Below are 14,253 nucleotides of genomic sequence, written 5' to 3'. Positions count from 1 at the left end.
CACGCTCCGTGTTTCTAACAGAAAAAAAGCACCATTTAAAACCAAGGGGCTGAGAACGCACCCTGCATTTGGGCAAAGTCTGGGCCAGGAACAGAGATCACAGGTACCTAAGAGCGGGTCCCACCTCCCAGCCCACAGCCTGACTGTGGTTAGACCTGCACGACCCGCTTTTACTAACTGGGTCAGGCAGTTTTTCAAGTTTCCGGCTACAGCGATCTTTGGAAGGCGTGGGTGGCTCTGAAAAGAGCCTTTGGGGTCGGGAGCCGGGCCGCGGCGCTCACTTGGAGCTGGTGTACTTGGTGACGGCCTTGGTGCCCTCGGACACGGCGTGCTTGGCCAGCTCGCCGGGCAGCAGCAGGCGCACGGCCGTCTGGATCTCGCGGGACGTGATGGTGGAGCGCTTGTTGTAGTGCGCCAGGCGCGACGCCTCGCCCGCGATGCGCTCGAAGATGTCGTTGACGAACGAGTTCATGATGCCCATGGCCTTGGACGAGATGCCGGTGTCGGGGTGCACCTGCTTGAGCACCTTGTACACGTACACCGAGTAGCTCTCCTTGCGGCTGCGCTTGCGCTTCTTGCCGTCCTTCTTCTGCGCCTTGGTCACCGCCTTCTTGGAGCCCTTCTTCGGGGCGGGAGCGGACTTGGCGGGCTCGGGCATTTTCAGGCTTCAGGATACTGAGAGGAAAATGCTGCTGGGGCGAAACCTCTGCTACTTATAGGGACTTTATGCTAATGAGGGATGCAGAGAACCTCTTAGTTCATTGGCCGACAAGCGCCAAGGGTGTCTTCCCAGGGCCGGCCTATGCAAATGAGGCATGGAAATTACGATATCCTATTGGTTGTGCGACTGAGCCCGTACCTAGCTAATCAGACACCCCCGTTTGCTCGCAGGACCTGCCTATAAAACCGGCCATGTTCGCCCCACTCGCAGAATTGGTCTGCTCAGGCCAGGATCTATCTTTCTTTTTGCAAAAACCTTTTTTTTCTGTCTTTCAATGTCTGGGCGTGGGAAACAGGGCGGCAAGGCGCGCGCCAAGGCCAAGTCTCGCTCCTCGCGGGCGGGCCTGCAGTTCCCCGTGGGCCGCGTGCACCGCCTGCTCCGCAAGGGCAACTACTCGGAGCGGGTCGGGGCGGGCGCGCCCGTGTACCTGGCGGCCGTGCTGGAGTACCTGACGGCCGAGATCCTGGAGCTGGCGGGCAACGCGGCCCGCGACAACAAGAAGACGCGCATCATCCCGCGCCACCTGCAGCTGGCCATCCGCAACGACGAGGAGCTCAACAAGCTGCTGGGCAAGGTGACCATCGCGCAGGGCGGCGTGCTGCCCAACATCCAGGCCGTGCTGCTGCCCAAGAAGACCGAGAGCCACCACAAGGCCAAGGGCAAGTAATCGGACGGGCCTGGCATCTTCCGGAAACGCTTTGAAACCCAAAGGCTCTTTTCAGAGCCCCCTCCCCACCTCCCGGGAAGAGCTGATGTCACTTTAGGTTAAAGAGGGGACGCACACAGGAAGGTAAGCTTTTCTCCAAACCTGTGGCGGTGCAGACATTTACTCTGGAGCTTAAGAAAAGACTCTGCAGTGTTGCTGAAGATGGAGCATCCTGCCTAGAATGCTCTCTAACCACGCGTTTCAAACAGCCGCAGGGCCCGGACCTCGTGAACTCAGCCCTGGGTTGAGGTCTCTAACCTTCAGGTCGCCTTGCAAGTTGCTGAGGCCGGGGAGGCAGGCTACCGCCGGGTGTGTAACCGCCCCGCCCTGTTCTCCCCAAGGGCGTGAGTCTGGGCTTCGTGTAAATAACAATCAGGCTCCATCTTCGAAGCTTCCGAGGGAGGCGAGGGGGCCCCTGAGGCCGGTTCCTGGGCTGAGAAGACACCCTGAACCTAGACCCGGGTCGCATCTAGGTCGAACCTAGACTGGCCGATGCATAACCCTCCGCCTCGACTCTGTCCTCTGCAAACCCGGGCTCTGGATTGTGTCTTGCGCTCGTTGGGTCAGTTAACCATTTGAAGCCCCTGACCTGTAGTTCAACTAACTATTTTAAACAACTACCGTGTCCTTGGGAGCAAGAAGCTCTAACGCCTCTGTCCCCAGCGCAGCTGGAATAGGAGTACGACAGGGCCCTTTGCTTCCCCCGTAACTGCTGCCAGAGATTCCATCATTTAGCTGCGTCAACCCCAACAAGTGCTGATCTGGACCGAGGTGGGGAAATCCTTTGGATTCCCAGGCCAGCGGGGCTCAGGGGTTGATTATCAATCTATGAGCCAGGGGATCAGGGTTCGATTCCTGGTCAGGGCACAGGCCCAGGTTGCAGGTTGCATCCCCAGTGCGGGGCGTGCAGGAGGCAGGCGATCACTGATTCTCACCACTGATGCTTCTCTCTCTCCCCTCTTTTCCTCTCTGAAATCAATGTTAAAAAACAAAACAAAAAAAAGGTTGGTTGATAGCATGATAGCATAGAGGTATAGAGGACCTGGCATGAAATTGACACTTGAGAAAGTTTGCTGGTGAGCGATAAATTCAGTGGATTCCTTAGAGCAGGCCTCTATCATGTCCTCTGGGGCCGGGGCGAGGTGAGGGGGAGGAACCATTTTAATGGATGAGAGTGAAAAACCCAGGACCTCCAATCCCTGAAGACCGCCAGGTACCTAGAACGAAGTTGATCTAAGCCAGTGGTTGGCAAACTCATGAGCAGAGCCAAATAACAGGACAACGACTGACATTTCTTTGGAGAGCCAAATTTTTTAAACGCAAACTTCTTCTACCGCCACTTCTTCAACATAGACTCGCCCACGCCGTGGTGTTTTCTGGAAGAGCCACACTCAAGGGGCCAAAGAGCCTTATGTGGCTTGGGAGAAAAAAAACAAACCAAGATTTGCCCCAAAGTGGGAGAGAGAGTGAATAGCACAGCAGAGATGCCAAGGGCCGGGAAGAAAACGTGAATATATTGTTGTTTTAGTGCTTATTTTTTTACACTTTTCTAAACAAACCTACGTTTCTATGAACATTGGAGCTCTTGTTTCTTCAAGGCCCACATACACTTAAACCTTGTTTATTTGGCCTTTGTGTTTGACACGCTTGGTCTACATAAGGGGTTTACTGAGAAGCCAGGCTGAGGCCGAATCACCAGCTGGGTATCTGGGGCGTCCCAGACACATCGCATCAGCTTGACACAGCATCACCGTGTATTACACTTCTTTTTATTTTTTTAAAAAAGTATACATTTTTGTTGATTTCAGAGGAAGGGAGAGGGAGAAAGAGAAATATCAACAATGACAGAGAATCACTGATTAGGCTGCCTCCTGCAGACCTGCCTATTGGGGATCGGGCCTGAAACCTGGGCATGGAACCCTGACCTCCTAGTTCATCGGTCGATGCTCAAGCACTGAGCTACCCCGACCGGCTAATCCTTTTTTTATATTTTCAACTAATTTGTGCAGCAATATCCTTTCCTTTATCTACCCCTCATTCCCCCCCCCTTTTTTTTTCTTTTTTTTTTTTTTTACAGAGAGGAAGGGAGAGAGATAGTTAGAAATATCTATGAGAGAAAGTCATTGATCAGCTGCCTCTTGCACTCCCCCTACTGGGGAGGTGCCCGCAACCAAGGTACATGCTCTTGACTGGAATTGAACCTGGGACCCTCCCATCTGCAGGCCGACGCTCTATCCACTGAGTCAAACTGGCTGTTTTTTTGTTTTTTTATGTATCATTTGAACTTTTTTTTTTTTTTTTTTTTTACAAGTATGGTACATTTTATTATGAGTTGTAAATAATTACATGTATTTTACGGTTAGAATTAGGTTAACATGTAAGGGTTTTTCATCTGTTGATCCCAACTTAGAATTGCAAAGAAATATTCCTGTCAAGTGTCATGTGTGAGTATTACTGGGAGATATTAGGAGTTCAGTGGAGCGTCCCCTTGTGCGTACTGACATTGACAATAAGGGGTCATATCTAGCCCAGGAATTCTTCCCTCTGTTTTATCCCAAAACCTGAATATTGTACCAGATGGGTTAGCATCACAGGAGAGCTACCAAAAGACAGCCACTGCCTGCATTGACACTAGAAACCGGCACCATTAATAAGTAGACAAACCTATGGGCGGTGGGGGTGGGGGAGAGATAGTAGGATCATTGTTACTCCAAAAGGAATTAGAACACACCATGTACACCTCCACAGGAGGTGAATCCCAGGCCGGGAATTCATGTCGCCATATTGACAACACTCCAGGACTCAGTTTGGGCAGCAGGAAAACACCCACATTTCTTGGGACTGAGGCCTGGAGCGCCTTCCTTAGGGGTGAGGCCGCTTCTGAAAAAAGTAAGTGTGCTGAGTCAGCCGCCGATCCTGTTACCTGCTTGCTGCCAGCTGGAGCTTACACCTCCCTGGGCTCTTCACTCAGGGTCACCAGGCAGCAGCAGAGGGAAAACAAACAACCAACAACCGCTAACCTGCCGAGCGGTTCAGTTATGCACAGAAGGGGCGCCATTTCTCACCCTCACACCCACGAGGACTCAGGAGCGCCGAGGAGGAGGGACAGTCACGGTCCTATGAATTTCAGAGCCACGGTCCTGGCGATGCTGATGATTACAGATTATCAGACACGTGGCCCAGCCAGCATAGCTCAGTATCTCCCTCCCTTTCTCTCTGAAATCAAGAAAAATGTGTATTTTAAAAATAGATGCTTGGCCTTTTGTCCAACAGGTAGTGTTGGGCAAACAGGTAAATGAGAAGGGTAAACAGCGGGCGCTTGGGGAGAGGGGGTGTCTACCATCTAGAAACAAAAGCCCCACTAGCAATGGGCCACACGCTGGTGGGGGTGACAAAACCAGCGCTGTGCCGCCCGAGACGCCTGTCAGCTCTTCATGTGCAGGGCGAGTTCTATCAGACTCATCTCCACGCTGGCTCTGCACGCCTGCCCTCTGGAATGGATCCTCAGCATGTGCGGGACACGTACTCAAATCGACTCTGTTGTCAACATTTATTTCTGCACAGAAATGGAATAATCACTGGGGGGGGAGTGCAGGCTGGAGAGTGCCAATGGGGGGAGGGGAAAGAAGGCATATGTAATACCTTCAACAACAAAGGGTTATTTAAAAATAAAACATAAATAAAAATAAATGGGGTAATCACTCAGTTTCGGGGATTTATGATTTTGTTCCTGGGGCTTGTACCATTCTAGTCACCACTCAATCTGAAGTCCTAGTTGCTAAATTTGGTTGTTTCTAGAGCCGTTTTGCCTTATACAGTAGGCACTACCCACCAGTGGCATTTTATTTATTTTTTAAAATATAATTTTATTGATGTCAGAGAGGAAAGGAGAGGAAGAGAGAGACAGAAACATCAATGAATAGGGAGAATCGTGGATCGGCTGCCTCCTGCACACCCCACACTGGGGATTGGGCCCACAACCTAGGCACGCGCCCTTGACCAGAATTGAACCTGAGACCCTTCAGTCCGCAGGCCGATGTTCTATCCACTGAGCCAAACCAGGCAGGGTCCCCCCGTGGCATTTAAAATCTAAATAAAGAGATTAAACGTCCGAGTCCTCAGTTGCACTAACCACGTGTCGAGTTGTCTGTGGCTTCTGTGCTGGACAACAAGGGCACAGAGCATGCCTGTCACCCCAGGAAGTCCCTCTGGGAACTCGGAACCCAGCACATCCTGTCCCCGTGGACTGACGTGTTCAAGGGCTCGTAACCAGCCTCCGCCAGGGGCACCCTAGAATACAGTTGCCAGATAAGGTACAGGATGCTTGGTTACACTTAAATGTCAGGCAGGCAATAAGTCATGGTTGTATTATAGCTGTTGCCCTGAAACATCGCATGAGACAGTCTACACTAAAAAATTGTTGCCTGCCGGCATGGCCTAGGGGGTGAGTGTTGACCTATGAACCAGGAAGTCAGGGTTCAATTCCCAGTCAGGGCACAGGCCTGGGTTGTGGTCTCCATCCCCAGTGGGGGGCGTGCAGGAGGCACCAGATCCATATTCTCTCTCATCACTGATGTTTTCACCTCTCCCTCTTCCTTCCTCTCTGAGATCAATAAAAACATGTATTTTTGAAAAACTCTTCAAAACAAAAACTGTTCTTTATTTGAAATATATCTTGTGTTTGTATTTGCCAAATCTGGCAGTCTTATCTTTTGTTGTTGTTTTTTTATTTTATTGCATTTATTCTTTTGTTTTCTTTTTCTTTTCTTGGCAAGCTTCTCTGAAGAGCAAACTCAGAGCATCTTCCCGGGAGCCCTGGCCGCTCTGCGCAGGGAGTGTTGTGTTTATGTACAGAAATGAGGCGAGAGGTGTGTGCGTGTTCTGCTCCTGTCCGGGAAGGCTGAGGGAGCCGGGCTCAAGGACGCGGACTTTGGTCTCCTTTCTCCCCTTCGGGTGCAGAGCTTCTCACGCACAGCTGCCTGCGTCCGGAGTGTCTGTCACCCGCGTCAGGTCCCGGGATCACCTGGAGGGATGGCATCACCTTCCCAACATCCCCGACTGAGGCTGCACCTGTGAGAGTTTCCTCTGCGAGAGTTTGCTCTGGGTCTGTCTCTTCGTGTGCACACATGTGCCGTGTGGATGCGGAGCGGAAGGTCGGGGAGGAACTGTTGAGGGGCATCTCTCTTTTGTGCAAAAATGTGTCTAATGTATCGAATGAGTCACACTTTCAGAGGGTGCACGCAAATCAAATAGCAAGGTAAATATGGAGAATCTAGCCCAGCCAACACGACTCAGGGGCTGAGGGTCAACCGGTTCGTATTCCCAGTCAGTTAGGGCACATGCCTTGGCTGCAGGCTCCATCCCCAGTGTGGGCATGCAGGAGGCGGCCAATCCTTGCTTCTCTCTCACATGGATGTTTCTGTCTCTCTCCCTCTCCCTTCCTCTCTGTAATCAATAAAACATATATTTAAAACCAAAGAGAGAACCTATTTCCAATGGACTATCCCACTGTTCCCCACGTCATCATTTTTCTTGCCTTCCTGCCAATTGTTCATTCATGCAGAGGTGGGTCCAGAAGGAATGGATATGTATTCCCCTCCCCACTTCATTCTTAAAAGAGAGTGGACGGAGAGAAAAACAAATTCAGAAAAGGAGAGTGGACTGTGCACCCTGCTCTGCACTGGCCCTCGTTGGTAACAGTTCATCCCAGAGACCTTTCCGGACGTGGAGTCAGGGAGCTTCCCGCACTGAACATCGCCCGCCCGGTGCTGAGCTGTGCGGGTCGGAGGTCACAGGGCCTGTTCCCCGGGGTTGACACCACAATATTAAAAGCCCATTCTGGAATGATGAGCCTGGCTTACAGGAAGTGGAACATTGTTCTCTTACTCTGCTGGGATGATGGAAAGTGAACGGAGAAGTTCAAGTCACCTTGTTGGGTTGGACTTGGTGGTTTGGCCCAGTTCACATGTGGAGTCTCTTCCTATGTGGAGTCTCCATGTGAACTGGTTTGGCCCCGTTCATATGTGGAGCCTCACAGAATGAACAAGGGTCACACTCAGGCATGGTGTGGAACTCTAAAGGGCAGCGAGAATGAAGTGGGTGACTTTCCAACAGCTGCCTGGCGTGGGCAGAGGAAGTGGTACCCGGGGGAGAGAGAACAATAGGAGGAGAAGTGAGAGGGGAAGACGGTGGGATTTTACAGATCTGCCCACCCACAGAGACGGAAGGAACCTAAACCAGAGCGAGACCTGCTTCTGGGTCAGTGACCCCCCGGGGGAGGCAGGGCCTGGAGCACGGCCTGGCAGGCAGGGGGAAAGGGCCCTGCACGCCTCCCACCAGGTGCCCAGTGCAGACGCAGCTGCCCTGTGGACTGTTTCACACTCGGCTGAGTCTCCTTCCATTCTTTCCTTTCTTTTTTTTTTAATTTTATAATGTCGTTTTGATAGCTTTTATTTATTTATTTATTTAGTATATTTTTATTGATTTTGTACAGAGAAGAAGGGAGAGAGCTAGAGAGTTAGAAACATCGATGAGAGAGAGTCATCGATCAGCCGCCTCTTGCACAACCCCTACCAGGGATATGCCCGCAACCAAGGCACATGCCCTTGACCGGAATCAAACCCGGGACCCTTCAGTCCCCAAGCCGACGCTCTATCCATTGAGCCAAACCGGTCTCGGCGATTCTTTCCTTTCTTAAACTAAGTATTTTTAATATATTTTTTATTGATTTCAGAGAGGAAGGGAGAGGAAGGGAGATGAGATGAGAAGAAGAGAGAGAGCAGAGGAGAGGAGACGAGAGGAGAGGAGAGGAGAGGAGAGGAGAGGAGTGGAGAGGAGAGGAGAGGAGAGAAGAGAGATATCAATGATGACAATCACTCATTAGCTGCCTCCTGCACCCTCCACACTGGGAATGGAACCCACTGATCGAACCCCACCTCTTGCCCCACACCCCCACCTCCAGCCCAGACCCTCACCTCCAGCCCCAGACCCTCATCTCCCCACTGTCTGTGTCCATGGGTGATGGTCTCTGCACACAGGTCTTTGGTGATCACCTCCCACCCGCCCACACTCTGTTCCCTGCTTCCTATCCCTGGATCTACCTCGTTCACCAGTTAATTAGGTTCCATACGTGAGTGGCAGCGCACAGTTTTGGTTGTTGAGTTAAATAAAAAGAATGACAGTTTTTACTTTCACAGATATCCCAGCCTTTAAAAAGAGTGTCCCAGAAAAAACCAAGATGGCGGCATAGGTAAACACCTAACTGCAGCCTCACACAACAATTTCAAAAAAATACAACTATAAAACAAAATGGACATTATCCAGAACTACAGGAAAGTTGACTGACTGGAAAATCTACAACTAGAAGGAAAGAGAAAACCAGAAGGAAAATCAGAGGATCTGTAAAAGCCTAAGGTACGGAGACACGGTGTGCGAGTGGGGAGAGGACGGAGCCAGAGAGGAGGGGGTGGCTGAGTGACTGGCTGGCGTTACCTAGCGGAAAGGAGATAAAAGCTCTGGACTGTGCTGAACCCCAGTTCCGACAGCACGGAACCCCAGTTCTGGCCAGACCCTGGGGACCCAGACACATATGAAGGGAGTCTGGGCTGTAAGGCGGAGCGGCGAAAAGCAGTTCCAGAGTGTTCGCACATTATGCGCAGTAGACAGACTGTTGACTGCTGCTAGGTTGCCCTAGCCGGAAGGAGACAAAAGCTCTAGGCTGTGCTGAGCCCCAGTTCTGACTGCACTGAACCTCAGTTCTAGGCCAGACCCTGGGGACCCAGGCTCATAAGGAGGGAGTCTGGGTTGTGAGGCTGAAACTCAGGGGAGCGACGAAAGGAAGTTCTGGAGGCGCGCACATTGTGCACAGAGAACGCACAGTTGGCTTTGCCGCTGGATTGACCTAGCAGGAAGGAAACAAAAGCTCCAGACTGCTCTGAACCCCACTTCCAACCCCACTTCCAACTGAACTGAACTCTAGTTCTGGGCTCATTGTGGGAGAGCCTTTACTGTTTGGTAGCAGGCGAAACTCAAGGGCACCTTTCAGAGGTGCGTGCTGCGAGTATTGAAGGACCCTGAGACTCAGGAATCTCATACAGCGGGGCTGACGGAAGCCAAGGCTGTAGGCTCCACCCTGAAACTCTGCCCCATCCAAGCTGAGCTCAGAGACTTTTACAATTTTCCAAGTCTAGTCGAATAAAGCTGTCTCCTGGCATAGACACAGCTGATCCTCACAGCCAATTGGCCTGGAGGTCAGTTCCTCCCAGTGATACCAACAACAAGCAAGATTTAACTACAAAAGACTGTACACACACAGTCCACAAAGGGGTGCACCAAGAGTGTCCACCTCAGATAACTGAGAGGCTGACCCACTGAATCACATAGGACACCTTAGCACACAAAGCCACCCTACCAACTCAGGGAAGCAGTGAAAATGCCGAGCCAAGAAACAGATCACAAACAAAAGAAATGGAGGACAAAAAGTGACTAGATTTAGAGTTCAAAACAACGCTTATAAGGTTTTTTAAAGCATTTAAAAGAAAAGGCCAATAAAATAAATGAGACCTATGAGGAAATGAAAAGGGATCAACTAGAAATAAAGAATACATTGTCTGAAATTAAAAATATTATACAGAGTCCTAAAAACAGAATGGAAGATCGCAAGAATCAAGTCAAAGATTTGGAACATAAAGAGACAGAGGACACACCTTCACAGAAGCAAGAAGATAAGAGAATACAGAAAGTTGAAGATAGTGTAAGAAACCTCTGGGACAACTTCAAACGAACCAACATCAGAATTATGGGGGTCCCAGAAGAAGAAAGAACAAGATCCTGAAAACATACTGGAAGAAATAGTGACAGAAAACTTCCCCCACCTGGTGAAAGAATTAGATTTACAAGTCCAAGAAGCGCACAGAACTCCAAACAAAAGGAATCCAAGGAGGACCACACCAAGACACATCATAATTAAAATCACAAAAGCAAAAAGACAAGGAGAGAATATTAAAAGCAGCAAGAGAAAAGCAGGTAGTTACCTATAAAGGAGCACTCATACAATTGTCAGCTGATTTCTCTACAGAAACCATTCAGGCCAGACAGGAATGGCAAGAAATATTCAAGGTGATGAATAGCAATAACCTACAGCCAAAGATAATCTACCCAGCAAAACTATTACTCAGAATCGAAGGCCAGATAAAGAGCTTCACTAATAAAAAAAAAGCTAAAGGAGTTCATCACCACCAAACCAGAATTATATGAATTGCTGAAGGGGGTTCTTTCAGAAGAGAAAAAAAATAAAGATAAAAATTATGAACAACAAATACGTAACTATCAACAACTGAATCTAAAAACCAAGGGAATTAAAAAAAAAATCTGATGAACAATATTAACTGGTGAATTTAGTAGAATCAGAGGTATGAAAGGGGAGTAAACTGACAATTCTTGGGGAAAAGGGGAGTGGGGGGTGTGGGAAGAGACTGAACATAAACTGTGCACCTATGGATGAGGAAAATGGGGGGTGGGGAAAGGGCAGAGGGTGGGGTGGGAACCTGGTGGAGGGGAGCAATGGAGGGGGGAAAAATGAGGAACATTTGTAATAATATGAACAATAAAGATTTATTTTAAAAATATATATATAATCTTTTTTTTAAAAAATGGAAAAATATCCATTTTTTTAAATCCATTTTGGATTTTTTTTTCTTCAAAAAACAGACTATGGGGGAGGGAATGGGAGGAAAAAAAATAAAATAAAAATAAAATAAAAAGTTTTGAGAGTCATCAGTAAATAAAAGTATTTAAAGGAAATAAGAGCCTACAGACTTTTCCCTGCATTGTAACCACACCGGCTCAGCGGGAAAGGGTGGTTTTTATTAAGAGTGACCACCTGGGACCAGAAGTGGAGACGCTGGGCTAGGGGTTCCTGTTGTCCATGGGCAGCCGGGGCCCAGTCCTCAGCCTGTAGCTGCTCTGGTCCTTACTCCTCCGTAGGTCATACCCGGTGCCCAGTCAGTCGCCACCGCCAGTGAGCATGGCAGTCACTCCCCGAGCTGGGCGGGCCCCTGAGGAACTTGATAAATATTGAGATTCTGAGACCAACTGGAGTTCCTGGCTCAGAATCATCTGGAACAAGACAAATCTGCACAATTGCTAAAGCACACACACACAGGAGGAAACTGGTCTTGCAAGGCATGTCAGGACATAAAAACTGTGAACAAGGCGCTGATGGGGGCAGGAGGAGAGGGTGGCTATGGCTGGCCCCAGGAAAATCTTCGGATATGGCCTGGGGACCCCCAACCCACGGGGGCCTGCCTGTAAGCCCAGGAAAGGGGCAGAACCATACCTGCAAGACAAAGACCCCAGAAGGTTATAAACAGTGAAGCCCTCTGCATGTTCCTTCACTCTGATTTGGAAATTATTCCCCGAATCCACTGGTGTTAGTAAACGGGGTCCCTCCCTTTCCCCGTGCTTGGTGTTTCTTTGTCCTTCTGCAACACTAAAAGCCCAGCACACAAAACCTACATTTATACCCAAGGTGACTACAGGTAAAACCTCTCCCGGAAACATACCCTCAATCAACCAGGATAGGATTTTCTGGTCAAACACCAGTAAGATCATCTGCACCTGGTCCTCTCCACAGAGTGAAGAGCCAATCTGGCCTGGCAGGCGAGGCTCAGAGGTTGAGCATCCATCTATGAAGCAGGAGGTCACGGTTCGATTCCTGGTCAGGGCACAGGCCCAGGGTGGAGCGTGCAGGAGGCAGCAGCTGCTCCAAGTTTCTCTCTCATCATTGATATTTCTATCTCTGTCTCCTTTTTCCTTCCTCTCTGAAATTAATAAAAATATCAATATCTATAAAAGGCTCATAGGCTAGGTGTCCCACCTTCTGGGTAATGACGTCTTGTTGCATTGCCAGGCTTCCTTTCCCTAGCGACTAGCCTCCTTGGTGTTTCTTCATTCCAGGAACACGACTTGCTTTATAGTGTGAACGAAAAGAGCCACATGCTAACCTGACAAGCTCAGGGGAGGCCTGTGTGACAGTCTTGCAAACTCAGTGACCTAAAATAACCACAAAAGATGATTTGAAAATTAAATACCTAACTACAATACAAACAAATTATAGTGGGTAGTCATGTCCTAGACTGATATTTCACCTGACAAAGGTAACTTAGATCTTCTTTACTGAGCTCATTTGCCTTTTTGCCTCTAAGATATCTTACCATATCTGTGAGATGTCTGGGTAACTTGCAACTTCCTTTTTACCCGGACCCCCTCAGGACAAAACAAATGGCCTCAAGACATTCCCTCATTGTTATTGTTATTAAGTTAATTGTCAACTGTTAATTACGTTAAAGTATCCTGTATCCGCCTCTGTAAAAGAAACACGTCCATCATTTCACCTTTTACCTATCCCAGAGGCCCCCCCCCCTTTGCTCTGTCCCACCTCCCTAATCTATCACTGATGAATTTCATGTAACTCCCCTAGTCCCTTTCCTTTGATTGCAATGTATAAATATAGATGTAATGCTGCATTCTCCGGAGCATTATCTCAATCCGTTGAGGTTCTGCTTCCCGGCATATGTCGACAGTTTGGCCCAAATAAACTCACAAAATTTTTTTACAGGTTTCAATGTTTTGTTTTGTTTTTTCTTTCCATTAACACTAGCCAGGTGCAAACATTTCACACTTTAACCAAATGTCTGTAAAGCATTTTCCCGTGCCTCCTCTCATTTGATCCTCACAGAGGTCTTGAAGTGGGTAGACAGGAGACTCGTTGGAATCCTGTTTTCTTTTCATTAGCCAGAAAACAGAGATTTAGAAAGCTTAGAAACTTGACCCGACTGAAAAGAAGTCAGAAACAGTGGACCATGAAAATGACTTCAGATTTTCTCACTGCGCAGAATATAGTCAAACACTGCTGCAGTTAAATGTTTTACCCTTTGTTCTCCCTGCGTGATCTATAATAATAAATAATCTGCTTCGTATTGGTATTTACTGCTGTGTTGCTGACAATTACCTCGAAGAGAAGTTGGGTGCTTCACTGGGCTGGAAAAAGTTTAGCTACATCAGAAAGCAGGTCTAATTAGGCAAGTTCATTCTATATCTATAAAGGGCTAAGTTGATTCACGCATGCCCAGCACATATAAAGCTCTTGCTGGTGCCAATCCCACGCTTGTTTCCATCTGTCACTGTCAATCATGAATTTGGTTGACACTCTGTTATAGAAAAGGGGCAAATAGCAGCATTAACATTTCTTCCAATTAATTTCCTCTCAACGTGCACGAATTCGCCAGGGGGTCCCGGCAGCGTCGGCTGCGATTTGGTGGGATGTCACTCGGGACTGTGTCCCACGTGGGGGAAGCCGAGTGTTGCTTTGTGGGCACCAGGTCCCTCCACAGTGGCATTTCTCTGTGCAGCGCCAGCAGCTCTTGCATTGAGCGACTGCCCTCTGGTGGTCAGTGTACGTCACTGCAAGTGGTAGGACCAAGGGAGGGACACTTAGCCTATTAGCCTTTTATATATTGTAGGTACACTAGTGGCCTGGGGCAAGATATTCGGGCACATTAAAAGGGGGTTAATTAGAGGAAATAATTTAATATTGCTATTTGCCTTTTTAATAGAAGTGTCAGAGATGAAAGAAAATTAGTAAAATGTATATCAACACCTTCCTTTTCTCAGAGTCTGGGACACACCACAGGACCCAGAGTCAATTCCCCACCCACCCACATGCACCTCAAAATCAGGTGAGACCCAGAACCCAGCGCCCCCCCTCTCCCCCTCTCCCATTGGGCTTGATCCAGATCTGGCCAGTCCCACCCTTGGGGCGGGGGCA

At 48.8% G+C, this 14,253-nt stretch overlaps 2 protein-coding genes across 2 annotated transcripts; one reads left to right on the top strand and one right to left on the bottom strand.

Moving 5' to 3' along the window:
- Positions 1-228: 228 nt before the first annotated feature.
- LOC118727380 (histone H2B type 1-C/E/F/G/I) lies at positions 229-680 on the bottom strand. Its single transcript, XM_036453157.2, has one exon. It carries the CDS (start codon positions 656-658, stop codon positions 278-280), a length of 381 nt encoding a protein of 126 aa, XP_036309050.1. The 5' UTR covers positions 659-680; the 3' UTR covers positions 229-277.
- A 251-nt stretch (positions 681-931) lies between these two features.
- Positions 932-6,515, top strand: LOC118727370 (histone H2A type 1-like). The gene is made up of 2 exons (XM_036453146.2): positions 932-1,511; positions 6,203-6,515. The coding sequence occupies exon 1, from the start codon at positions 996-998 to the stop codon at positions 1,386-1,388; it is 393 nt and encodes a 130-aa protein (XP_036309039.1). The 5' UTR covers positions 932-995; the 3' UTR covers positions 1,389-1,511; positions 6,203-6,515.
- Positions 6,516-14,253: the final 7,738 nt, after the last annotated feature.

This window comes from Pipistrellus kuhlii, unplaced genomic scaffold, assembly GCF_014108245.1.
Source record: "Pipistrellus kuhlii isolate mPipKuh1 unplaced genomic scaffold, mPipKuh1.p scaffold_m20_p_24, whole genome shotgun sequence".
Classification (NCBI taxonomy): domain Eukaryota; kingdom Metazoa; phylum Chordata; class Mammalia; order Chiroptera; family Vespertilionidae; genus Pipistrellus; species Pipistrellus kuhlii.
Note: the sequence above shows the minus strand (reverse complement) of the source record. Positions and strands in the feature narration are given on the sequence as shown.